At 38.1% G+C, this 27332-nt stretch overlaps 1 protein-coding gene across 1 annotated transcript in view; it reads right to left on the reverse strand.

The window, feature by feature from the left end:
• The window catches only part of RFC1 (replication factor C subunit 1), a 76054-nt gene that overhangs the window by 36429 nt on the left and 12293 nt on the right, over positions 1-27332 (reverse strand). Inside the window, 3 exon segments of the mRNA XM_017883760.1 lie at positions 13323-13445; positions 16642-16717; positions 23249-23377. Coding sequence (XP_017739249.1) covers positions 13323-13445; positions 16642-16717; positions 23249-23377 — 328 coding nt within the window.

The raw sequence follows: 27332 nt of genomic DNA on the forward strand, positions 1-27332 counted from the left end.
AAAAAAAAAAAAAAAAAAAAACCAAAAGAAATCCAATAAAAATGAAAATCTAAGAGACAAACATGAGGTCGGGCACGGTAGCACAAACCTGTCATCCCAGTACTTTGGGAGGCTGAGGTGGAGGACTGCTTGAGCCCAGGAATTCAAGATCAGCCTGGGCAACATAATGAGACTATCTCTACCAAAAAAAATTAGCTGGGGAGGCAGGCAGATCACTTGAGGTCAGGAGTTTGACACCAGCCTGGTCAACATCATGAAACCCCATCTCTACTAAAATTACAAAACTTAGCCGGGCATAGTGGTGCACACCTGTAGTCCCTGCTACTCCGGAGGCAGAGGCAGAGGGTGCAGTGAGCTGAAATCGTGCCTCTGCACTCCAGCCTGGGAGACAGAGCAAGACTCTATCTCAAACAAACAAAAAAAAAAGTTAAGCCGGGCATGGTGGTGCATGTCTGTAGCCCCAGCTACTCAGAAGGCTAAGGTAGGATGAGGATCGCTTGAGCCCAAGAGATGGAGGCTGCAGTAAGCCTCAATTGTACCACTGCACTCCAACTGTCTCTAAAAAAATTTTTTTAATAAAATTGAAAACAGGCTAGGTGCTGTGGCTCACACCTATAATCCCAGCATTCTGAGAGGCCCAGATGGGCGGATCGTTTGAGGTCAGGAGTTCAAGACCACCTTGGCCAACATGGTGAGACCCTGTCTCTACTAAAAACACAAAAATTAGCCGAGCATGGTGGAATGTGCCTGTAATCCCAGCTACTTGGGCAGTTGAGGCAGGAGAATCACTTGAACTGGGAGGCGGAGGTTACAGTGAACTGAGATTGCACCACTGCACTCCAGCCTGGGCGAGAGTGAGACTCCCTCTCAAAAAAGAAGAAAAAAAAATTTTTTTTTTAAATAAAAGACAACCATGAAGACTAGGTCATGGTGGGGATGGGGAACAGTTCACTTTATAAATTTGGTGTGCAAAGCCACATATGAGTGGCTCTTATGTCCTCTCAACTGCTCCCTCATTCAACTATGAACATTTGCTCAAGGCCTTATGTCCCAGGCCCTGTGTTATCCTTAGGTGGCTGCCATTTCAAACATGAAAGTATCTAATGATACGTAAAAATTAAAAGGATTTAGCCTTACCTTCTAATTACTATATTTATATTAAAATGAAACTACAAATTTTGCAACACATAACTCTTACAGGTTTCTGATTACTAAATGTAAAAAATAACCCACTATTTAAAACAAGCATGTAGTAGACATCTCTGAGGATGCCAGTGCCCTTCACTACAAGCACATTTTCTCTAATAATTTACAGCTCACCCCACCCTCCAAAGGGCCTCCAAAAACACAGATATATCCATCAGATGGCGCCACACTCTTGACCACAATCAACTAGACCAGGAGTGAGCAATTGAGCAAGGTGTGGCCAACTTTATCCTTGATTTGCTGAACCAGTATGTACAAACCAAGGTGCAAAATGTTTATTTCTACATTCAGTGAGATAAGTTAGCAGGCTCCGAATAAATTCCCCCATTTTGCTTACACTAAAGTGTTTGCAACTGAAAGACTTAAATTAAAACATATTTGTTTCACTTGTCTTCAACTATAGTCAATCTACCATAAAGTTTTAATTAAAAATTTATCCATAACTCTTTCTAAAGCACATCCAAGGTCTGATACAATTAACAGATTTCAGTTCAACCACACATTACAAAGAGTCAACAGACTAGGTTCAGTCATTCAAATATCTGTTCTCCCTACCTAACTACAGGTTCTTCTCTGCCTCTTTGTCAGACAGGAAAAAGGCTTTGCAAAAGGCTAGGTAACATCACCACTCCATTTGTAATAGCCGTGTGGATCGCCCATAATAGTCCTAGTAACTAACCATTGAGAATATAATCTCAAAGTTCTTTCCTTTTCTCTAAAATAATAACACAATGATCATGGTATTACAGAAACTCAAAGTTTTTATACTTGACAGCTGGCCAGTTATACCCAAATATATCAAATTTCTTATCTTATTAAATTTTATAATCTTTATTTGCTTTAAGTTCAACAATTGTACTTCTGGGCAAGAGGGAGTCCCTTAATGGAGAAAGAACAAACTTAAATTATCTCTGAAATGATGGTGCTCTACTAGTTTCCCACCACCGTAAAAATGCCAAAAATACTAACACTCCATTTCCACTACACCTAGCCATGCTTATAAGCAGTATGACAGAAAACCCCATAGCTGAGGGGGTGAGATCAACTACTATGGAGAGCAGATTGCAGTAGGGCAAGAAAAGGGGAAGACAGAAAGTAAGTGACCATGTAGGCAAAGATGGCCTCAACTATAATAATGGCAGTATGAACAGAGAGATGTGAGTATTGTTTATAATATGGGAAAACAAATAACCTAAATATCTATTAATATGTATATTCAACCATGTAACAAAATCTCTACAGCAATAAAAATTATAACAAATATCCATATTTACTCATAGAAATATATTCATGTTTATTAGGTGGCAAAAGCAGATGACGTAACAGTATGTTTAATGACACTGTTTATAGATAGATACATAATTTTTAAATTCACATTCTAAAATCTGAAAAGAATCAATAAAACATTAACAATGTTTATCTCTGATTAGGGAAATATGGGTAATTTTCATGTTTTCTTCACACCCTTTGATATGGTTTGGCTGTGTCCCTAACCCAAATCTCATCCTGAATTCCCACATGTTATAGGAGGGATCCTGAGAAAGGTGAATGAATCATGGGGACAGGTCTTTCCTGTGCTGTCCTCGTGATAGTGAATAAGTCTCATGAGATCTGATGTCTTGTCTGCTGACAATTGAGACGTGTCTTTCCCCTTCCACCATGATTGTGAGGTCCCCAGCCACGTGGAACTATAAGTCCAATAAACCTTTCTTTCATAAATTGCCCAGTCTCGGGTATGTCTTCATTAGCAGCGTGAAAACGGACTAATACACCCTTTTCTCCATCTAATGTTTTACAACAAATTGACTACATCCTAGAACTCTCTGACCCCTTAGCTTTCAGAGTCAGTGCTTTAGTTTCTACCTCCTTTCCACTCTTCTTTGCTTACTTCTGTTCATTATTTATCAGCATCTCTGCTATTCTGTTGCTGGCTTCACAGACTTCATGGTATCTTTTAATTTACTATTAATAAGTTTTTATTGAGCATTAAACTACATGCCAAGAACTGTAAAATAAATTATCTTTAGTCAACTAGTCCTACCTCCTTATTCAATACATAGACCCCATTTTCCACATTTCTAACAAAAAAAATAGACTAGACTTAAATACTTTCAAAATCTAGCAATGTTAATTCACCTTCTTTCTTTAGTGAATAGCAAAATACCATACTCCTTAAGAAAGTTTTTCCTTATATTAAGTCAAAATACTTCCCTGTGAATTCCACCTCTTTCCTTAATCTATCCGCTGAACAGGGAGAAAAAGTTTATCTACTTTTTCCACATTCAGCATCTGAAGACTGCCCTTATTTCTTCCTTACATCCCCTTCTCTACAAATAGTACAACAGTTTCAAGCCACTCAACATTTAGGTTACTGGGAAGATTAAATTTTTCTTAAAGGGCCGGACATGGTAGCCCATGCCTATAATCCCAGCACTTTGAGAAACCAAGACAGAAGGATCACTGGAGCCCAGGAGTTCAAGACCAGCCTGGGCAAAAGAGCGAGACTTCATCTCTACAAATAAACTAAACTAAAATAAACTAAAATAAAATAAAATAAGACAAAATTTTAAAGGCTAAGTGCCCAGTGTAGCACCTAGCCATGTTACAGCCATTCATTAAATAAAAGTAGTATTCTCTGGGAAAAACAATACTGAACCAGAAGTCTAGAAAACTAAAATTCTAACCTAAGTTTGACTTACTATTTTTATTTTAATTAATCATCAGGGTTTCACTGTGGTCTTCTGTAAAATGTTGGACCAAACAAACTCTTAAGATTTTCCCCTCTACAATTTTATGACTCTATGGGTAGCCATATAGATTTTTTTATATTATACACAATATTGATGAAAATATGAGTTTGTACTAATAAAAACACTAATTATACAAGTGTGTTTAGTAAATTAGTGTGACTTTTCTAGAAAGTAATTTGGTAGAACACACCCAGAACCTTAAAGAAGTTCATCTCCTTTAGCATAGTAACTCTTGGAGATAATCAGAGGTGATGACAAATATTTACATATAAATTTAGTCTAGTCATCACACTATTAGGAGCATGAAAAGTGTAAGCAACTGAAATGCTTGAAATCGGGAAATATTTATATAAATTATGGTCTAACTATACAATGGACTCATGAAGCCATGAAAAATTAAGCCCAAATTTCAAGACTCAAAAAAAAAAAAAAAAAATTCATGAAAATAGCAAAATTAAGCTGTCAAAAAAACAAAATGCATCACTCTGTTCTTTTATGTGCACCCTAATGTTATAGGTATAAACATCACCCCTAAGAAGGGAGGTTCTTGTCATGAGCCTCCTCTACCAGAGATCTCTGTACAATAGTGGAGGGTAACAGAGCCATTCTCTGAATACATGAATTTGAATTGAACAATGTCTTTAAGCTATAGATCAAAAAAATGTGCTATAGCTAAACACAGGCATAAGTTTATAAACATTTTTATAATTTCTGAAAATTTTAATTATACATGGATCTCCAAAGAAAAATATGGGAGTGTTCTACAAGATACTTTTAAGTATGTTTTCATTGGGATAAACAAAAATTGCAAATAAGGCTCCTTTTCTCTGTTAACTACAAAATAAATAGCTCTCTAAGCCCCTCAGAAGGTACGAGTAACTCTAGTAAAACACAGTTATGAAAAGAAAAAGGGAGGGTAATTCTCAAGGACTGGCTCCCTTGCTTTAATACCTATTTAGTACCCCCTGATTTGTCCATTTCCCCATACTCCTTACAGTTATGAGAATAACTTTTTTTTTAAAAAAAAAAAAAAAAGCAAATTCATGATCCTAAGCATTGAGATATTTCTCACAAATATAAAGGATTTCATATTATATGATTCATTATAAATAAATATGGTATCCTATAAGCCACAGGTATATCTGAAAACACTGTCATCTTGCCTTGATGAAACCAGAAAACTTGAAAAACAAGCAGTCCTACTGTTTCTCTACTATGACTTCTGAACTAGTCGTCTTAAAGTTCCTTTGCCTTTAACATTTTAAAGGCTACACCAATATACTATGGAAAGAAGACAAAACAGGCCAAGGGTACAACTAGCTGCTTCCCACAGTGACTTAACAGGTGTTGCTGTGAGGATCCTCATGTAAAATAAATATTTTACAATCCTACACAGTGTGTAGAGATGAAACATTCCAAATAAAGTTGTAGTTATTCTTTTTTAACATTTGTTCTTGTTTTCTAATAAGCTTAAATTGGATTCCGCCTCATCAGAAGCCAAAGGCAAACCATGTTCTCTTCTCCCCAGAAACTTACAATAAAATAATGATAAACAGATCTAAGTCAAATTGAGGAGAACTGGTTGAAAATCACGAACAATTGAACACTTAGATTTTCCCTCTAGGATATCTGTCTTCTTGTAAAAACACCATTTATTTGTATTTATGGCAACATAACCTCAAATGCGGTACCAACAACCAAGCAAACTAGCATTATCATATTATCCTACACACAGCAGAGGAACTGCGTGGGAGAGAAGATTGCTCTGACATTCTGAGTTAGATACATTCATTTATTTAGAAGAATAACAAAAGAGAAATAAAAAATGTGGGGGTCCATATAAAAATCTATTTATAAGGCAAGAAGGAAAAAAATCTAATTCCGGAATTCATACTGCTGAGAATCTGGCCTTTCCAAACAGATCTCTGAATTCTAATTATGTGATTTTCTTTTCTTTCGTCTAGAATACACAAAAGCAAATTAATGAAGAGATCCAGTTACAGGGACTAAAATAACTTATTTAGCAACAAGTCAAAACTAAAAAATGAATCAAACTGTTCAAAGTCTTTTCTATAAAGCTTCTTTTCAATATTTCCATGAGTCAAAATCTAAACCATCATTTTGGTTTTAGAGACAGAAAAAGGTTCATGTATGAGCCAAGCCTTCAATAAATATTGGTTAAATTAAGTGGATGGAAGAGAAACTAAACATACCACTTTTGCCCATTTATATGGTATTTCAGACATTCTATACATATCGGCATAAAATAAAACTTCTAAGACTGCTCATCTTCAATCAAGAAACCAGAGATCTCATGATTCACTACAAATGAATCCTCTTAGAATCAAATAGAGTCACTTACATTTTTAAAATAAACCTTATTTTATAATTCATGGGGTCTAGTGAGGTAGCTGAGCAATAATAAATAAGAGAAAAAAGTACTGGCTTGCAATGTGATGTTATCCACCACATGGGTACCGAGTCCACTGGAATGCCTGAATAAGAAAAAGTGGGGGAAAGGCCTGGGTAGTTGCCACAGATACATTACCCAAAGCTTCTTACAATTCTAAGGCATAAAACGGGCAATAGAAGGAAACCTGCCTGGCCACAGAGCTAAGGGAGTGATTCTGCAATGCAATTTCCCCACTGCCATTCACATACATCTTCCCCACACAAGAGGAGAGAACAGTGCTGGTCTTACTATCAAAGCCAAGTATAAGTCACTTTGTATATTATTTTATTATTATATATTGTGTTGTATATTATTAGTACTTAATGATATTTTCATAACATAATTCTACTTCCTTGGCATTCTGGAATACAGTCCTATGTCCCTCATAATTTTACAAGTGCCTGACAGCAAAGTACGTGTCACCAGAACAGTCTGTTCATTTTCAAAGATGCTTCAGAACCTCAATATTTTAATGTCTCATTATTTACTGTGCCCTTTTCAAATCTCCTTCCTCTCCATATGCCACTTGATTTTTTTCAGGTCTCGTAATACACACTAATAAAAGAGAATTGAAGAACAAATTAGCAAAAAAGATTATAAGAAAGCATCTAGCTCTCATAAATATGTGCATTTGCAGATAAAATTGCTAAAGCACTATCAGTGACCTTTGAATCATCACATAAAATAGAAATCCCTGAAGGTTAAATAAATGAAGTCCTAATTGTCAAAAAAAAAAAAAAAAAAAAGGCAGATCCGCAACCACAGAACTACAGAAGATTACAGATTTAGTGACAATGCTATGCAGTAACATCATGAACAGGTCAGGAGCAACATATGGCACTCAACTGAAGCAGACAAGGTCTCACTGAGCATAAACTAAGGCCTAAGCCTTTATTTCCTCTGTGAGTTATCAGACTAGTAGGTGAAATGAATATTAAAAACGGTATCTGGACTTAAAGTATCTACCAAATTCTCTTCTGATAAGAGGCAGGGTTTCTAACCTCCACGTTATTGACATTTTAAGCCAAGTAACTCTCTGTCCTGTGCATTGCGGGATGCTTAGTGGCATACCTGGCCTCTGCCAATTACATGCCGTAGCATCCCCCAGTTGTGACAACCAAAACTGTCTCCAGATATTGCCAAAGGTCCCTCAGAAGGCAACATCAGCCTTGGTTGAGAAACACTGATTTATGGTAAGATAGAGAAATACAAAATAATAGTCATTACTAAGATTCATAAGTAATTAGCTATACATAAGAAACTAAACAGCTATATCCAGGGTGCTGATGATTCAAAGCAAATTTTGAAAAAAATTTTGTCCCTTAATGCCAAACAATTTTAATAATGATTCTGGAAGAAACACAAAGATAAATCTATCAAATTTGTAGAAGATATAAAACTAGATGACATTAAAAAATTAAATGTACAAGAGACATCCAAAGATCTACTCAATTCTTCTACTGGGAGGGAAGGGAGAAGGGAGGGTTAAGGCATTAAGTTATGAAAAAGCAAGCTGTAGACCAGGCGCAGTGGCTCACGCCTATAATCCCAGCACTTTGGGAGGCTGAGGCAGGTGGATCACCTGAGGTCGGGAGTTCGAGACCAGCCTGACCAACATGGAGAAAGCTCGTCTCTACTAAAAATACAACATTAGCCAGGCATGGTGGTGCATGCCTGTAATCTCAGCTACTCAGTAGGTTGAGGCAGGAGATGCGCTTGAACCCGGGAGGCAGAGGTTGCGGTGAGCCAAGATCATAACGAGAACAAAACTCCATCTCAAAAAAAAAAAAAAGAAAAGAAAAGAAAAGCAAGCTGTTAAGCGGGCGCGGCTGGCCTCAGTCCTTTAATCCCAGCATTTGGAGGCTGAGACGGGCGGATCACAGGTCAGGATCGCGACCATCCTGCTACACGTGAAAGCCGTCTCTATAAAACATACAAAAAAACTAGCTTGGGCGAGGTGGCGGGCTGCCTCAGTCCCAGCTACTTGGAGCTGAAGCGGGAGAATGCATGAACCCAGGCAGGCGGAGTTGCAGTGAGCTGAGATCCCGCACTGCCACTCCAGCCTGGCACAGAGCGAGGACTCCGATCTTCAAAAAAAAAAGAAAAGCAGCTGTAGAATTTTAACAGTAAGCATGCTATCAAGATGGTGTGTGTGTGTGTGTGTGTGTGTGAATGAAACATTTTACTTAGTTAATAAATAATATTAATTTAAATACCTCATCTCAAAATTTAGAATTGTTTCCTTTATACAGAACTTTTAGTGTACAAAGCATTATATTTTGAACAAGTATAATCAAAAAAAATATAATACTCACTTGAAGAAATTTTACCCCTTATCCATTAGTTTCCCTGAAACATCTAAGAGAAGCTCTCTAATATACAGAATCTATACCATATTTGTCTCATGCACAAAACTTATGTCTCTAAAAGTTAGCAAAGAGAATGTAACCACATCGCCAGATATCTCTGTTACTTTTTCAAAGTCATATCATGTTATTACATGTAACCTGTAACCTAGAGACCACAACATCACCAATTTTTTTCCATTTAACACTCCTCAATAATTATAAATTCAGATAGTATAACTGCCTCCGAATTGGCACAATTAAAATACCCAGTCAAACAATTCAAGGCAGAAAAACCCACCATTTTGATAAACAGCAGGCCTGAGAAAGCAGTAATAAAAGGTCAATCTATTGCCAAAAGGACTGAGTCTCTCACTTAGTTAAACGCTTAAAAGAGAATATATTCTACCCGAGTACACACAAGTATTTGGGTTTTACCAACTTGAAGAAGCATGTGTATTAGAGTCATGTGGGCTATAGTAATAGAGTTTGTAACTGGACTTTAAGTTGTGGTTAAGATTAGTTTAAAAATCAATAAATCCTAGTAGAAGACAGATAATCAAGTGATGATGAAAAATACTTTCCATTGAGCAAAGGCAAGCCTAAAAATCTGTATACAATAATCTAAAAAGCTAGCTGTATAATAATATAAGCAATACTTGAAACCTACATTTTCCTAAATCTGTTTTATTGCTTATAAACACTATGCAACAGAAACTAAAAGCAAGCCTATTAAAATTCTCAATTATAGCCACATTTTAAAAGTAGAAAGAAGTGAAATTAATTTTAACCGTATATTTTATCTAACCCAAGAGATCCAAATTATTAGCATTTCAAAATGGGATCAATAACAAAAAATTAATAAGGTAGTTTACCTTTTTTGTGTAGGAAGTCTTTGAAATCTGTTTTTAAAATAAATTTTATTGTATATATCTAAAGTATACAACATGATGTTAGGGGATATATAGATAGTAAAATAAATACTATAGTGAAGCAAATTAACATATCCATCATCTCACATAGTTACTCATTTTTTTTTGTGGCAAGAGCAACTAAAATGTACTAATTTAGCAGGAATCCCAAATACAGTACAACCTTATTAACTATAGTCCTCATATTATACATTAGATCTCTGGACTTGTTCATCCCATGTATCTGCTACTTTGTAACCTCTAATCAATATCTCCCCATGTCCTCCTCAACCGCCTGCAACTACTGTTGCATTCTCTATTGACTTTTTTTTAAGAGTTCGCATTGTAAGTGAGATCACGCAATATTCTTCTTTCTGTGCCTGACATTTCACTTAACATAATGTCCGCCGGGTTCATACATGCTGTAGCAAATGACAGAACCTCCTTCTTTTTTTAAGCCAAATAATATTCCATTATTACATATACCACAATTCCTTCATCCATCCACCGTCTGACAACTTAGGTTGTTTCCATATCTTGGCTATTGTGCATAACGCTGCAATGAATATGGGAGTGCAGATAACTTTCTGAGGTGGTGATCTCATTTCCTTTAGGTATATGCCCAGAAGAGAGATTGCTGGGTCATATGGCGGTTTTATTTTTAATTTCATTGGGCTCCTCCATGCTGTTTTCCATAATGGCTGCACCAATCTACATTACCACCAATGGTGTACAGGTTCCCTTTTCTGCACACCCTGAATAACATTTGTTATCCCTTTACTCTTTAATGATAACCATCCTAACGAGTGAGGTGTTACTGCACACTGGTTTTGATTTGCATTTCCCTAAGGATTAATGATATTAAACACTTTTTCATATACCTGTTGGCCACTTTTATGCATTCTTTGGAGAATGTCTCTTCAGGTCCTTTACCCATTTTTAAGTTTGACTGTTTTTCTATTGAATTGTATGAATTATTCACACATTTTAGATATCAACCCCTTATCAGATACATGATTTGCAAATTTTGTCCCAATCTATAGGCTGTCATTTCATTTTGTTGAGTGTTTCCTTTGCTGTGTGAAATCTGTGTGTATTTCACATTCACAGCATTCTCAATTCAGACTAAGCACATTTCAGGTGCTCCACAGCCACAAATAACCTGTAGTTCCCATAATGGACCACACAAATCCATAACATAAGTGGGCCAAATATCATTTCCAAATTTCTAAAGCTCAATTACAAAATCAATAGAAAGCCCTAAGTAAGTAAACAAATACAAAATGTCTTTAAAGGCAGATGTAGGCTTATAAGAGAGTCAAAACATAAGAATAACAGTTAATACTTATTGAGCATTTACTATTTTAGATCCTAAGTCAGACCCTATTTTAAATGCTTTTCAAGCATTATCTCATTTGACTATCACAAAAGGCTGCTGATGCAGGTACTAGTGATGTCTCCATTTTACATAGAAGTAAACTAAAACACAAGGAAAGTTAAGTAAAGATTTAACCAAGGCCATGCTCTTAAACAGTATACATGCTATGCCACAAGAAAAATGCCAATAGAACCAAAGGTTGTTTTTAAAATCAGAAAACAGCAGATAAGAAAAGATAAAGAATGCAATAATGAAAAAAAATCCTATCTTTTGGAATTAACAGGTTTTTTAAAACTGAATCATGTCATATGATACTTTTCTACACGAAGCTCCAATCTCCAGATAAACAATACAGTTTTAGATGAGAATTTTTACTTTTAAACTAATACACAAATATTGGGAATACTCATTCTATTTGATGGAATGAGGTAATGCAATTCTATTACACACACACACACATTTTATTTAACCTTATACTGCTAATATAGAACAAAAATATTTATGACCCAATATTGAAAAGTATGGTTTTAGCCTAAAGAGTAACGAAAGTATTACTTTAAGGTCAAGGATTTTCCAGTAGAATATTAATTTGAAAAAGCTGCACTTCTCTTTTTTGAAACTCTTATATTTGTGATTTTATTATGCCAATCTTATTATGGACTTTTTTTAATAGTCTCATTCTCTTGTATGAAGGAAAAGGCTTATCTTCTTCCCATTCACCTATCATTTCAAACAATAAAGTATGAAAAGATAAAACAGGCAATAATAAAGCAAGCTTCTTCCCTACATCTCAATTCTAAGAAAAAAATAGAATGCATAATACTGAACACCACCTTAGATAAGTACATCATACCCCAAAATTTTTAGCTAAAACAAGAGGACAATGCTTACTTTCACATGTATATGCTACCAGCAAATGACACGAACACTGCCTAATGTTCATAAAAAGTTTTCAGATAAAAAGCTGGACATCTCTTCAGAAAGTAACATTCAAATATTGCTCATCTTAATGGATGACTGGATACAGAAAGAAAAAAATTGCTTGTCTGAAATAAACAGTCCAAAGTGAAAGAAACTGTGATCAGAACTTAAATTGTCTGACCTTTTTGTTTACTTAAAATCACCAGATAACAACAGCCTTGATCCACAGTTGAAGGCCATGGCTGGCTGCACACTAACTTTGACGTTTTTCAGGGTGTCACTGGAAAGCCTGATCACACCACCTTCAGTTACATAATAAACCTATCACCATACTGTTCTTACTCTCCCCTCCCACCTGCTCAAAACTTCACAAAGGTAGCCAGAGCTAAGAGGAGAGCCTCTCAATTTAAGGATTCGTTTACACAATGTGCCTGAGCAGATATTTAGCAACAGCACGAAAAGGTTAAGAGTCAGTCACCTCCTATAACAAAGAAACATCTCAGTTTAGGAAAAATTTCTCAAAAAAATATGTTCACATCACTTACATTTTGTCTTTAATATTTTGAACAATTTCATCAACAAATGTTTCACATAACTTACGAAGTTCACCTATGGACTTGGTTTTCCTTTTTATTTTTTCCTTTGGACTGCCTACTCAATGTGTCAGGCACTGGGTCTGGCCCTTTCATGTACATCATCCCGTATTATTTCGGTTATGGTCTCCTCCAAGGGTTAACAACGTTACAATCGAAATGACTTCACCACTAACTTATCTGAGCTTTTCTTCTAGGATGACAATATAACTCTGGGATCCTTACATAAAAGAACAGTATTCATGAAACAATTATTTACACAACAAAATATTTTAGATTAGCACATAATTATTTATAAATGTCCTTTGCACTTTGATTACTCTTAAAACAGATCTAACAGAACTAAATTTAAGTACAAAACAATCTTCTTTAAAAAACCCAATACTGTAATTTTCAGTGTCACCAGAGAATACAAGGAATTCAATATCAGTGCTAAATAATAAATCACAAACGTGAGTAATCACTGTACACTTAGATTACTGACTTTGGCCTGCCAGATAAAAAGCTTACATTAAAAAAGTAGTTCTAAAACAACCCAATACTATTTTAATATATGATTCAGTACAAGCACTTAAAAAAAATTCCAAGAGCCAATTTCCCTGTAATTGGTCCTTAATCCACAGGAAATGCCAAAGATGATCCCAGCCTTTCCTGATAAATATAACTCAACAAAGCAAAAAGGCAGTAGAAATTCCATTCAAAGTGAAGGAGGTACATTTAGACACCAACAAAAAACTCAAGAACATAACACACAATGCAACCTTACCTGTTTCTGAAATGTATGTAACAGGATCCTGCCGTGAAATTTTACCAGGTTTAGAAGATACTGGCGATTTTTCTGGTTGCTTTTTGGCATTTTTTACCTGCAACGTCTCCTCTGACTCTGAATCTGTATGTGAGAGAAAATAAAATGAAACTTGGAAAAGAACTATTATAATACAGTGCATTTTTAAAGTAGTCATGGTGAACCAATTCCTCAAGGTCTTTTTCAAGGCACATGTCTTCTGTGAATTCTCACAGGTTACTTTTACTCAGTGTTAAGACTATGTATTAGTTTCCTATTCCAGCTATAATAAATGACCACAAACTTAGTGGCTTAAAACAACTAAGCCACTAAATTTATTATCTTCCAGTTTTGGAAGTTAGATAGACGGTGAATATGGGTCTCATTGGCCCAGTCAAGGTACCAGCAGGGCTATGTTCCTTTCTGGACACTCTAAGAAAGAATTTTATTTGCCCTTTTCCAATCTCTAGCGGATGCCAGCATTTCCTGGCTCAAGGACCCTTCCTCCATCTTCAAAGCATCAAGCAGCATCAAGCGAAAGTCCTCATGTTGCCATCTCCTGGATCCTCTAACCTTGCTCCACAGTTAATCTCACTCTCTAAACCCTTTTTCTGCCTCCCTATTCCTTGTGACTACACTGAGCCCACCCAGATAATCCAGCATAATGTCCCTATTTTATTTTTCTTTTTTGAGATGGAGTCTCACTCTGTTGCCCAAGCTGGAGTGCAGTGGAGTGATCTCAGCTCACTGCAACCTCTGCCTTCTGGGTTCAAGCAATTCTCCTGCCTCAGACTCCTCAGTAGCTGGGACTACAGGCGCGTGCCACCACGCCCAGTTAATTTTTGTATTTTTAGTAGAGACGGGGTTTTACTATGTTGGCCAGGCTGGTCTGGAACTCCTGACTGACCTCAAGTGATCCACCTGCCTCAGCCTCCAAAAGTGCTGGGACTATAGGCAAGAGCCACCACGCCTGACCTAATCTCCCTACTTTTAAGGTCATCTGATTAGCCATCTTAACACCATCTGTAACTTTTACTTCCCCTTCCCATATAACCTAATATAGTCACAGGTTCTAGGAATTAGGCTGTGGATATCTTTTGGGGCCATTATTCTGTTTACCACAGCCTAATCTCCCAGGGCACTTAAATAAAAGTCAGGAAAAAAGTGTGAGTACCTGGCATAGTGCCTGGTACAAAATAGATGTTTCATAAACTTTAGTGTCCTTCCTCTTCCCTTGCACCATGCATTTATAAATCCTGTCACACTGTAGTAAACTATATCAAACACATTTCCAGTTTCCCAACAAACAAAACTCCTGGGGAAGAGGAACACGTACTTCTTTCAAATTCTTTACAATACAGAGCAATAAAAGGCACACAGTAAACACTTAAGTACTTTCAGAATTCAGAACCTTTGATAACACTGTGAAAATCTTGACAATCCATAAATGCTTCTTTAGGCACATTTTTTATTTTAAGAATTCACACCATTGGCCGGGCGCGGTGGCTCAAGCCTGTAATCCCAGCACTTTGGGAGGCCGAGACGGGCGGATCACGAGGTCAGGAGATCGAGACCATCCTGGCTAATGCGGTGAAACCCCGTCTCTACTAAAATACGAAGAAAACTAGCCGGGCGAGGTGGCGGGCGCCTGTAGTCCCAGCTACACGGGAGGCTGAGGCAGGAGAATGGCGTAAACCCGGGAGGTGGAGCTGGCAATGAGCTGAGATCCGGTCACTGCACTCCAGCCTGGGCGACAGAGCAAGACTCCGTCTCAAAATAAAAAAAAAAAAAAAAAAAAAAAAAAAAAGAATTCACACCAGAAGGCTGGGTACAGTGGCTCACGCCTGTAATCCCAACACTTTGGAAGGCCAAGGCAGGCAAAATCACCTGAGGTCAGGAGTTCAAGACCAGCCTGGCCAACATAGTGAAATCCCTTTTCTACTAAAAGCTACAAAAATTAGCCAGGCATGGTGGTGGGCACCTGTAATCCCAGCTACTTGGGAGGCTGAGGCAGGAGAATCGCTTGAACCCAGGAGGCAGAGGTTGTAGTGAGCAGAGGTCGTGCCACTGCACTCCAGCCTTGGTGAGAGAACAAAACTCTGTCTCAAAAAAAATAAAAATAAAACAGAAGAGACAGATCTTCTCCACAAAAGCAAAAACTGACACTTTCTGAATTCTATCATCATCTTACCATCATTTTGTGCATCATAAAAGGCATGCAAAAAAATGTGTTCCCTATTTTAAAATTACATTCAAAGAAAAGCCTTTAAATTGTGTTTATTCCTTTTAAATGCAACCCAAAAAAGCCAGATCTTTCAATAAGGCACAAAATTAAATTTTAGATTTTGCTTTAAAACAGTATTCTAAGGCACTATTTTCAAATTTAACTTCCAATAACCTCAACTGGAAAAGAAATTAATACAAGTATTTTTAAAAATAACAGGGCCAGATGCAGAGGCTCGTGCCTGCAATCCCAACACTTTGAAAGGCCGAGGAAGGTGAATTGCTTGAGGCCAGGAGTTCGAGACCAGCCTGGGATACGTGGTAAAACCCCATCTCCACCAAAATTACAAAAATTAGCTAGACATGGTGCTGCACGCCTGTAGTTCCAGCTACTGCAGTGTCCGAAGCGCAAGAATCACTTGAACCTGGGAGGCAGAGGTTGCAGTGACCCAAGATCACACCACTGCATTCCAACTTGGACAACAGGGCAAGACTGTCTCTAAATAAATCAATTAAATTAAATAAAAACACATATATCCAAATTAAGTTTGACAAATGCTGCATACTCTATCACTTTCTGAAGGAATCTTTAATATAAACATTTTGGTTCTGATAAGTTCTATAATAAACTTATTTGAAATTTCACTTGAGCATACAGCACCCTTCTCACAGCACTTATTAACACCTCAGAGAGCTATGCGTCTCAGATCCTAGTTTACTTTTTTTTTTTTTTTTTTTGAGACAAAGTCTCACTCTTGTCAGCCTGATTGGAGTACAGTGGCGATCTTGGCTCACTGCCACTTCTGCCTCCGGGGTTCAATCAATTCTCATACCTCAGCCTCCCGAGTAGCTGGGATTGCAGGCGCATGCCACGACACCCAGCTAATTTTTGTATTTTTAATAGAGACGGGGTTTCACTATGTTGGCCAGGCTGGTCTCAAACTCCCGACCTCAAGTCATCTGCCTGCCTTGGCCTCCCAAAGTGCTGGGATTACAGGCGTGAGCCACCACACCCATCACTGTGCTAAGGGATATACAATAACTTTAAAACTTTAAAGCTCCTCAGAAGAAACATTACCTGAATCATAGATGATCCTCTTTTTCTTGCTTGGTTGCTTTTGTTTGAAGTCATCCTCTTTACGGGAGCTACTTACCTATAAACATCACAGTATAATCAGAACATAAATAAGCCTATATAACTATCCTTTTTTTCTCGTTAGATTTGGGCTCAGTCGTTTTAACCAGGAGGAATTTTGCACCCCCGCCCCCCACTAGAAGACATTTTTCAATGTCTAGAAACATTTTTACTTCGTCATAAATAGGGGTAGGGAGGTTTACTGTCATCTAACAAGTAGATCAGGGATGCTACTAAACATCCTACAAAGCATAGGACAGTCCTCCACAACAAAGAATTCTCCAGCCTAAACTGTCAGTAATATACCCTTATTGGCTAAAACTAGGCCAGACAGTAACTGTACCACAATGGGAAAAAAAGAATTACAGAAAACACTATAATATTATTCAGCTCCACTTTCAACACTAACCTATGTATACAGCAAAGAATAAAAGGATATCAGATATTACAAGCCAAGTGCTTTCTGAAAATGAAAAGGCAGAAACAGGATTAAATGCTAATCTAGTGGCCTACCACTGCCAATGCCCCTTAGGAAACTAAATAAAACCGGCCATGCACAGTGGCTCATGCCTGTAATCCCAACACTTTGGGAGGCCAAGGCAGGCGGACCACCTGAGGTCAGGAGTTCAAGACCAGCCTGACCAACATGGAGAAACTCTGTCTCGACTAAAAATACAAAATTAGACAGGTGTGGTGGTGCATGCCTGTAATCCCAGCTACTCGGGAGGCTGAAGAAAGAGAATCGCTTGAACCTGGGGGGCAGAAGTTGCAGTGAGCCAAGATTGCGCCATTGCACACCAGTCTGTGCAACAAGAGCGAAACTCCATCTCAAAAAAAAAAAAACACTAAATAAAACCAATGCAAAAGGTATTATTTATATTTTGTAGTTAAACATCACATTTCTAACATATTCAAATTTTCTCAGAAAGCATCAAGAAGTCAGACAGTGAAAAAACTGATTATAATCAATTATAAGGTAGAAATAGAAACTATTCCTATCCATTACAATAAAACTTCAAAAACATAAGAACAATCAACTAGCTTGCAATAAAATGGATCAAATGAGCAATTATAATTTACATATACCACTGGATCAAGGACAGAGTCAGAATCAACTACAACTCAAAAGTAAGAGAAGAAGGTATCAAGGAAAGGAGAAAGCCACAGAAAGAAATCCCAAATTCTGCCTGTAAACTTTACCCAAATCTCTGGCTATCTCCTGAATTATACATATGTGGAACAACTCCTAGTGCTTAGCTAAGGTTAAAAGAATTGAATAAAGATTTCAGCTGCTGCCCATTACAGGGTAGGCAAGAGTTTAGAGCTTGAGTGCAGCCAAGATCAATGCCTGATAAACCAAAAGAATCAACACTCTTTGAAGGAATATAACAGGATCCAAAGTTCCTACACTGTATCATTCACAATGTCCAAGATAATCCAAAATAACTAGAACATACAAATAAAAAGGAAATGTGACCTGTCGAGGTTAATTTTATGTGTGAACCTGACTGAACCACAAGATGTCCACATATTTGGTCAAACATCATATTGGGTGTTTCTGCAAGGATGTTTTCGAATGAGCTTAATATTTAAATCAATAGACTAAGTAAAGCATATTGCCCTCCCTGATGGCATTCAGTCTCATCCAATCAGCTGAAAGTCTGAAAAGAACAAAGGCTAACCCTCTCCTGAATGAGAGGGAATTCCTCCTGCCCAACTGCCTTAGAGCTGGGACATCTCTGGGATATTTTCTTCCTGCCTTTGGACTCCCAATTAAAACATCAAGGTACCAATTCTTGGTAATAAATCTCTCTATGTAGACACATATGCATCCTATTGCTTCTGTTTCTCTACAGAACTCTGACTGTATAATACAGATTTTGGTACCAAGAAATGGGGTACTACTGTAAAAAAAAAAAAAAAAAAAAAAAAAAAAAAAAAAAAAAAAAACTAAAATACAGAAGTGACTTTGGAATTGGGTAGAGGCTAGACATTTTCTAGCATGTAGAAAAAGCCTAGACCGCCATGAAGGGACTGCTGATAGAAATATGAACTTTAGATGTAATAACAATGAGAGCTGACGAAGAAAAGAGAAGAGCTAGAGAAGAAGCCTCTTCCATCTCAGAGCATATATCATCATGAACAGAATGTTGGTATAAATATGAATGTTAAAGGCCAACCTGGTGAGGTTTTACATGGAAATGAGAAAGAGATTATTGGAAATTGGAAGAAAGGCAATTCTTACTATAAAGTGGCACAGAACTTGGCCAAGTTGGGTCCTAGTGCTTTGTAAAAGATGGAACTTGTGAACGATGAAATCACATATTTAGCTGAGGAGATCTCAAAGCAAAATCTTGAAGATGCGGCCTGAGTCCTTCCGACTGCTTGTAGTCAAATGCAAAAGGGAAGAGATGAACTACAGAAGAAACTGTTCAGCAAAAAGGGACCAGAGCTTGAAGGTTTGTAAAATTCTCTGTCCATATTTCAAAAAATTATATTTCAAAATATCATATTTCAAAAAATTCCCTGTCCATATTTCAAAAAATGATAAAGCATGTTCTAGGCCGGACGTGGTAGCTCACACCTGTAATCTCTGCACTTTGGGAGGTCGAGGCAGGCAGATCACTTGAGGTCAGGAGTTTGAGACCAGCCTGGCCAATATGGTGAAACCCCAACTCTAGCAAAAATACAAAATGTTAGCTGGACAGTGGCACGCGACTACAGTCCCAGCTACTCACCAGGCTGAGGCAGGAGATTAACTTCAATCTGGGAGACGGAGGTTGCAGTGAGCTGAGATCGCGCCACTGCACTCCAGTCTGGGCAACAGAGCAAGATTGTTTCAACAAAAAAAAAGAAAAGAAAAGAAAAGAAAAAGCATGTTCTAAAGAGAATAGCAAGGATGTAGCTGGAGTATCACTGGATAAAGAGATTATGGGATTATACAAGCAAAAACACTGTCAGTTTGAATTGAAGAGCATGGAGAAAGCACAAAAATGAAAGAAGGCTGTCAGACTTCTGAGATTCCAGTGACAGGGCAACGGGGCTATTTTTCAAGAAAAGGGAAGAATGGTCCCAAAAGCAATTCAGAGATCAACCATCAGAACTGCCTCTTCAAAAGATGGAGCTTGGTTTCAACAGATGAGACAGCCACCACCCAAAGCCTTGTGGGCAGGATGGCCCAGCAGAGCTGCAGAAGCAGGACAGCTGCCTATGGCTGTGGGGGTAGAGCCACTAACCCAGTGGGTCTAGAGGGCAGGGCATCAAGCCAAAGGGTATTATTTTCAAGGCTTAAGTTCTGATGGAATTTGCCGTGCTAGGTTTTGGACTTGTTTGGGATCCATCACCCCTCCCTGCCTTCTGATTTCTCCTCTTTGGAATGGTAATGTCTACCCTATATGTCTGTTCTACTATCATATTTTAGAAGCACATTCCTAATCTGGTTTCACAGGTTCACAACTAGAGAGAAATTTTGCCTCAGGATGATTCATACCTCAAGTATCACCCATATCTGATTAGGATGATATTTACATGAGACTGTGAACTTCAGACTTGATGCTGAAATAAGACTTTGGGGGCTGTTATGATGGAATGAATGTATTTTGCATGCAAGAAGGACATAAATTTTGAGTGGCCATGGATGGAATGTTATGTCCCAAATGTCTGTGTCCCCAAAATTCACATGTTGAAGCCATAACCTTCGGGGTGGCTATATTTGGAGGTGGAATCTCTAAACAAGTAATTAAGGATAAATAAGGTCATAAGGGTGGGGCTCTGATCTGACAGGATTCGCATTCTGTAAGAACAGACACCAGAGTGCTCATTCAATTTCTATCTCTCTCTCTTTCTCCACCAGAGTGCTCAATCTCTCTCTTCACCCAAATGCACTAAGAAGAGACTATGTGAGGACACAGCAAGAAGGGAGCCATGTACCAACCAGGAAAAAGGCCCTCACCAGACACCTAATCAGCCAGTACCATCTACTTTACAGTATTTTGTTATGGTGGCCTGAACTAACACATGACCCAAAGAATCAGGACAAAAGGCACTTAATGAAGACCAATCTTGATATAACCCAGATGTCAGCATTAGCAGACAAGAATTTTCAAGCAGTGCACTACTAGGCCAGGCGCAGTGGCTCATGCCTATAATTCCAGCACTTTGGGAGGCCGGGGCAGGTAGATCACCTGAGGTCGGGAGTTTGAGACCAGCCTGGCCAATATGGAGAAACCTCAACTCTCCTAAAAATACAAAATTAGTAGGGCATGGGGGCGCATGCCTGAAATCCCAGCTACTAGGGAGGCTGAGGCAGGAGAATTGCTTGAACCCAGGAGGCAGAGGTTGCGGTGAGCCAAGATCATGCCATTGCACTCCAACCTGGGCAACAAGAGCAAAACTCCGTCTCAAAATAAAAAACAAAAAATAAAGCAGCTATTACAATTACACTCAAGGACCTAAAGGAGAGAAATTAAAGTTACGAAAAAGAAACAAATGAAAATTCTAGAATTGAAAAATACAATATATAAAATAAAATTCACTAGATAGCCTTAACAGCAAATTGGTGATAAAAGAAGAATCAATGAACTTAAAGACAGAAAAAGAGAGTACTCAATCTGAAAAAAAGACTGATAAAAATGAACAAGGCTCAATGATCCATGAGATAATATCAAAACTTTTAATGTTTATGTAATTATAGTTCAAGAAGAGGAGAGAGAATGAGGCAGAAAAAATATTTAAAGAAATTATAGCAAAAAGTTCCCAATTTTGATAAAAGATGTAAATTTACAGATTAAAGAAGCTCAGAAACCCAAAACAGGATAAATACAAGAAAACCACACTCAGTTATGCCATAGTCAAACTGCTGAAAACCAAAATTAAAAAATTCTTTAATGAACCATGAGAAAAACAACACACATGAGAAAACAATATGAATGACTGGAGGCATCTCATCAGACAAACTGGAAGCCAAAAAACAGTGGAACATCTTTAAAAGGCTTAAATTTTTAAAAAAACGGTCAACCCAAAATTCCATATCCAGCAAAAACAACCTTCAAGAATGAAGGCAAAATACAGGCATTTTCAGATTAACAAAAACTTAGCAGAGGTTTATCACCAACAGACCTACACTACAAAAAAATGCTAAAGAAAATTCTTCAAATTGAAAGAAAATGACGTTAGATGAAAACTCAGATCTTCAGTGAGAAATGAACAGCATCAGAAATAGCAAATACGTGTGTAAAATAAAAGAGCAATTTTGCCTTAATTTTTTTAAAAAAATGCACATCTTTTTAAAGCAAAATTACATTGAATTGTGCAGTATTAACATATGTAGGTGTAATACATATGACAACTAGGGCGTAAAGAATGGAGTGATGGTGGCAGATGGACTTGCAGAGTTGCAAAATGGTTACACTTTACATAAAGTGAAATAATATTAATTCAAATATGCTACTGCAGCCATGGCCTATTTTCCATGTTGACATTATATCTTAGTTTCTCTCAGGCCCATAGAGAACAGGGGAAAGAATAAAGCTTTCCTCCAAAGCCTTCCGTCACCAGAAATCTCATACCATCCACCTGAGCATAGGAGTTCATGTCTCTGTGAGCAAACTTTGGTCTTAAAATGCAAAGTGGTAACAACTAAAAAGGGTTATATCTCTACATCAGGAAAACATGAAGCTATGAATGTAGTAAGTTACATTAATTAGAATTCGTGGCCAGGCATGGTGGCTCACACCTGTAATCACAACACCTTGGGAGACAAGGGCAGGAGGATCACTTGAGGCCAGGAGTTCAAGACCAGCCTGTCTAACATAATTGAGACCCCCATCTCTATCAAAAAATAATTTTTTTTAATTAGCCAAGCACAATGGCAAGCACCTGTAGTTCTGGCTACATGGAAGGTAAAGCCAGGAGGATCATTTGAGGCCAGGAGTTCAAGGCTGCAGTGGGCTGTGATCATGATACTACACTCCAGCCTGGGCAACAGGGCAAGATCCTGTCGAAAGAAGAGAAGAGAAGAGAAGAGAAGAGAAGACGAAAAGAAAAAAGAAAAAAGGAGAGAGAGAGAGAGAAAGAACAAACGAACAGCCTTATTACTCTTCTTCTTCCTCTGAGTTGAAACCTGCTTCCTCTGAGTTGTTATCAAGCTTCCCAAGATATCAAGTATAAGAACTGAGGCTGGGCACAGTGGCTCACGCCTGTATTCCCAACACTTTGGGAGGCCGAGGGGGGAGGATCGCAAGGCCAGGAGATCGAGACCATTGTAGCTAACATGGTGAAACCCCATCTCTACTAAATATGCAAAAAATTAGCCAGGCGTGGTGGCGGGTGTCTATAGTCCCAGCTACTCAGGAGGCTGAGGCAGGAGAATGGCATGAACCTGAGAGGCAGAGCTTGCAATGAGCCGAGATCGTGTCACTGCACTCCAGCCCGGGCAACAGAGCAAAAAAAAAAAAAAAAAAAAAAAAAAAAAAAAAAAAAAAAAAAAAAGTATAAGAACTGAGCTTATTTTACATTTCATACAATGCAAAATTATATCCAGAAAACTAACCTTGATTTCCTTTATTCCTTTCTTTGCTTTTAAAGTTTCTTCATCAGACTTTGTTTTCTCATTCTTCTTTACTGTTTCAGTTACAAGTTTCTTTCCACTTGGTATTACTCCAAAGAATTTCCGAATGTCCTAAAAGAAAAAAAAAAACAGGAGATTCATGAATAAACATTAACTGCATAAAATTATAATTTCAATTGTAAGATGGGACAGCTTTATATACACACTGGGTTACCCTGAGTAATTTCTCCCTATCAAGAGAGTTCCATGAATACAGTCGCTTTCTTTTCATGTGCACAAGTTAACTGATAACTTTACCTGAGTTAAGAATAATTTGTCAGCCAGGCGCAGCGGCTCACGCCTGTAATCCCTCCACTTTGGGAGGCCAAGGCAAGTGGGTCACTTGAGTTCAGGAGTTTGAGACCAGCCTGGCCAACATGGTGAAACCCCATCTCTACTAAAAACACAAAAAATTAGCTGGGCATGGTGGCAGGCGCCTGTAATTCCAGCTACTTGGGAGTCTGAGGGAGCAGAATTGCTTGAACCCAGGAGGCAGAGGTTGCAGTGAGCCCAGGTCACACCACTGCACTCCAGCCTGCCTGGGAGACATAGCGAGAGTCCATCTAAAAAAAAAAAAAAAAAGCCGGGCGCGGTGGCTCAAGCCTGTAATCCCAGCACTTTGGGAGGCCGAGACGGGCGGATCACGAGGTCAGGAGATCGAGACCATCCTGGCTAATACGGTGAAACCCTGCCTCTACCTAAAAATACAAAAAACTAGCCGGGCAACGAGGCGGGCGCCTGTAATCCCAGCTACTCGGGAGGCTGAGGCAGGAGAATGGCGTAAACCCGGAGGCGGAGCTTGCAGTGAGCTGAGATCCGGCCACTGCACTCCAGCCTGGGTGGCAGAGCAAGACTCCGTCTCAAAAAAAAAAAACAGCAACAACAACAACAAAAGAATAATTGGTCTAATGAAAAGTAATATAAATTCTCAGAATCAGGCCAAAAATAGACCAAAATAAGCAAGTGATATTTTTGCTAATGACAGCAGAGTTACTAAAGAGGCAAGTAGCAGTTACTTATTATTGATCATGCATGCACATACACACCCACATCCACATCCCATCATCCCAGCAACAACTGGGGAGAAGACAAAGTTGGAGAATATGATCCTTGTCGGTGGAACGTATACTCCAGTCTGAAAGAAGAATAACTCTCACAACCCTAACCATTCCTGGCAACTAAAAACCTCCTAATTGTTTTCCTTTATATGATTGTTCAACATTCTGAAGAAAAAAAACCTTTGATGCTTATTACAATATGCTCTTTAATCACCCCCGTGTTAAACCACAGAATTCAAATTAATCATACTGAAACATTTACAATGTAATTGTATTTAATTACAATCAAAATCAATCACTTTTCCTAACCTTTGCATAGTCTTCCCCACCTCACTAAAATTTAGTTTAAGAAATTGCGGTATAGAGGAAAGGGAACAGACCTTAGAATCGGAAGCCTTAATTCAAATCTGTGCTCTAGTGTTTTCTACCTGTGTGATTTTGGGCAAGCTACTGTGTATTATCTGTTTTCCCCTCAGTAAAGTGGGACTAATACTGACCCTTTATGTGGATTAATTATGCATCTACCACAATTCTGGCTCAGTAAAAATCTTCCCCTCATCTCATTTCTGAACTATCATCCCTTCATATTACTGAAACACTCTGTTTATCATAATCTCTCCTTACAGAAAAGGGTATAAGGAAGAAAAAATAATGAGAACGTAGGATCTGAATTCCAAAGAACTGGGTTTAAGAACCACCTGTATCATTTTCCCTCTTCCTATCCTTGATGGTTGTAATCACCAGTTTTATCACTTTTATCCCTATAGCCTACCTCTCTTTATTGCATGAGAGAAATGCCTACAAAAGTACTTTGTAAAGTTTAAGGAAAGTTAGCAATTATTTCCTAGATCCTGACAATAATTGTTACACTCTTACAATGTCAAAAATCCCAAATAAGTGTGAAACACACACACACAAATAACTTTGTGGCTAAGCCAATAAACAAAGCAGATAATTGAGGTACATAGCATGTTAAATAATTTTTTTAAAAGATCAGGCAAGGCAGCTCATGCCTGTAATCCCAGCCACTTTGGGAGGTCGATGCGAAATAATCACTTGAGGCCAGTTCAAGACCAGCCTGGTCAACATGGTGAAAACCCATTTCTACTAAAAATCTGAAAATTAGCTAGGCATGGTGGCGCATGCCTATAATCCAACTACGCAGAAGACTGGAGCACGAGAATCGCTTGAACCTGGGAGGCAGAAGTTGCAGTGTGGTGAAATTGCACCACTGCACTCCAGCCTAGGTGACAGAACGAGACTTTGTCTCAAAAATAAATAAATAAATAAAATAAATTAAAAAAAAGATTAAAGACTTCTCTGGCTTTATATATATCCTCTTTTGTAAATCTCCTAGTTACAAATCCATCCTAATTAAATCTAAGTTTAAAAGATACTGCTTACAGAATGGGTGTCTCAGCTATGAAACTGAGACATCTGTGTCAGATGCTAAAGGGGAGAAGAACAATAAAGAAAACCACCGTCTTTCTTATAATTACAGAGAATCAAGTCTGAGGCTGACAACTACTTTATTGCTTCTGGAGTAAATGAGTTTCACATCAGTTTCACTTTTTTGAAATTACACAGTGATTCTTCACTCAAACAATCGTGACTGTTCTAAGTGAGCTCATAGATGGAAACATTTTAAAATAAAATAAAAGTAGTGATTGTTTAAACACACACAGAGAAAGACAGTGATAGTTCATGTGCGCCATGGAAATAACCAAACTGTAAATTAATAATCTGGTTAAAGCAAGTGGTGGTTTTCAACCTGTTTTCAGACCAAAAATGCTTAAAACTGAGAAGAGAAAGAAAACAAAATGTAATTCAGGACATCGAGCTACTGGTGACATTGAGTTGTCTGGGTTTTGTCTGCACAAAAATCTGCACTGCCACTCCTTAGCACTGTTACACCATTTCCTCCCCACGTAATTATTTCCACTCACATCCTCCTTTCTTTCCTTTTGCATTACTTTACCCTACTCCCCTAAACTACCCCATACTCTGATGGCAACGTAAGAGTTAAAGAAATTGCAGCATCCTAACTCAGTATACATCAAAAATCAAAGTTTTTAGAAAATAATTTTCATCAGAATGGAAGACATTTTACTCATACTTTTTTAGAACTATCTCCAGTGTGAGCAGTTGTCTGGGGTGTAAACATCTAAGAGGCAAAGGTCAGCAATTTGTCCTTAATTTAAAGCATGTGACTCCACCTGACTCTTCCAATTAACATTTGCTGTCCAGTGTTCTAGACCTTCAAAGACTTCATGAAATGCAGAAAAACAAATCTAACTCCCAAATAATGGATCTAAACATTTCTCTTGCCTGCATAGAATAATTCTTGTTGAGCATATGAGTGGAGAAAAGAACAAGTGTTTATATTTATTTTTCAATCTTGGCAAGTGGAAGGCCCTCAAAGCAGAACATCAAGGCCAGAAACCATCCCTAAAGAAAGGTAGATTTTACTACACAAAAATAAAAGTGCCATAAACAAAGTTAAAATGCAAGCAACAGAGCTGGGCAGTGTGGTGCACACCTATAATCCCAGCTACCAGAGAGGCTGAGAAAAGAGGATTGCTTGAACCCAGGAGTTCAAATTCAGCCTGGACAACATAGTGAAACTATCTCAAAAAAAAAAAAAAAGCAACTAACTTAAAAATACCTACAACAGGCTGGACGCAGTGGCTCACACGTGTAATTCCAGCACTTTCGAGGCCGAGGCAGGTGGACTGCTTGAGACTAGCAGTTTGAGACCAGCCTGGCCAACATAGCAAAACCCTGTCTCTACTGAAAATACAAAAATTGGTCAGGTGTGGTGGTGCACGCCTGTAATCCTAGCTACTCAGGGGGCTGAGGCACAAGAATCCCTTGAACCTCGGAGGCAGAGGTTGCAGTGAGCCGAGAATGCCCCTTTGCACTCCAGTCTGGGCGACAGAGTGACACTCGTCTCAAAAAAAAAAAAAAAA

Source organism: Rhinopithecus bieti, unplaced genomic scaffold, assembly GCF_001698545.2.
Source record: "Rhinopithecus bieti isolate Rb0 unplaced genomic scaffold, ASM169854v2 scaffold_13349, whole genome shotgun sequence".
Classification (NCBI taxonomy): Eukaryota; Metazoa; Chordata; class Mammalia; order Primates; family Cercopithecidae; genus Rhinopithecus; species Rhinopithecus bieti.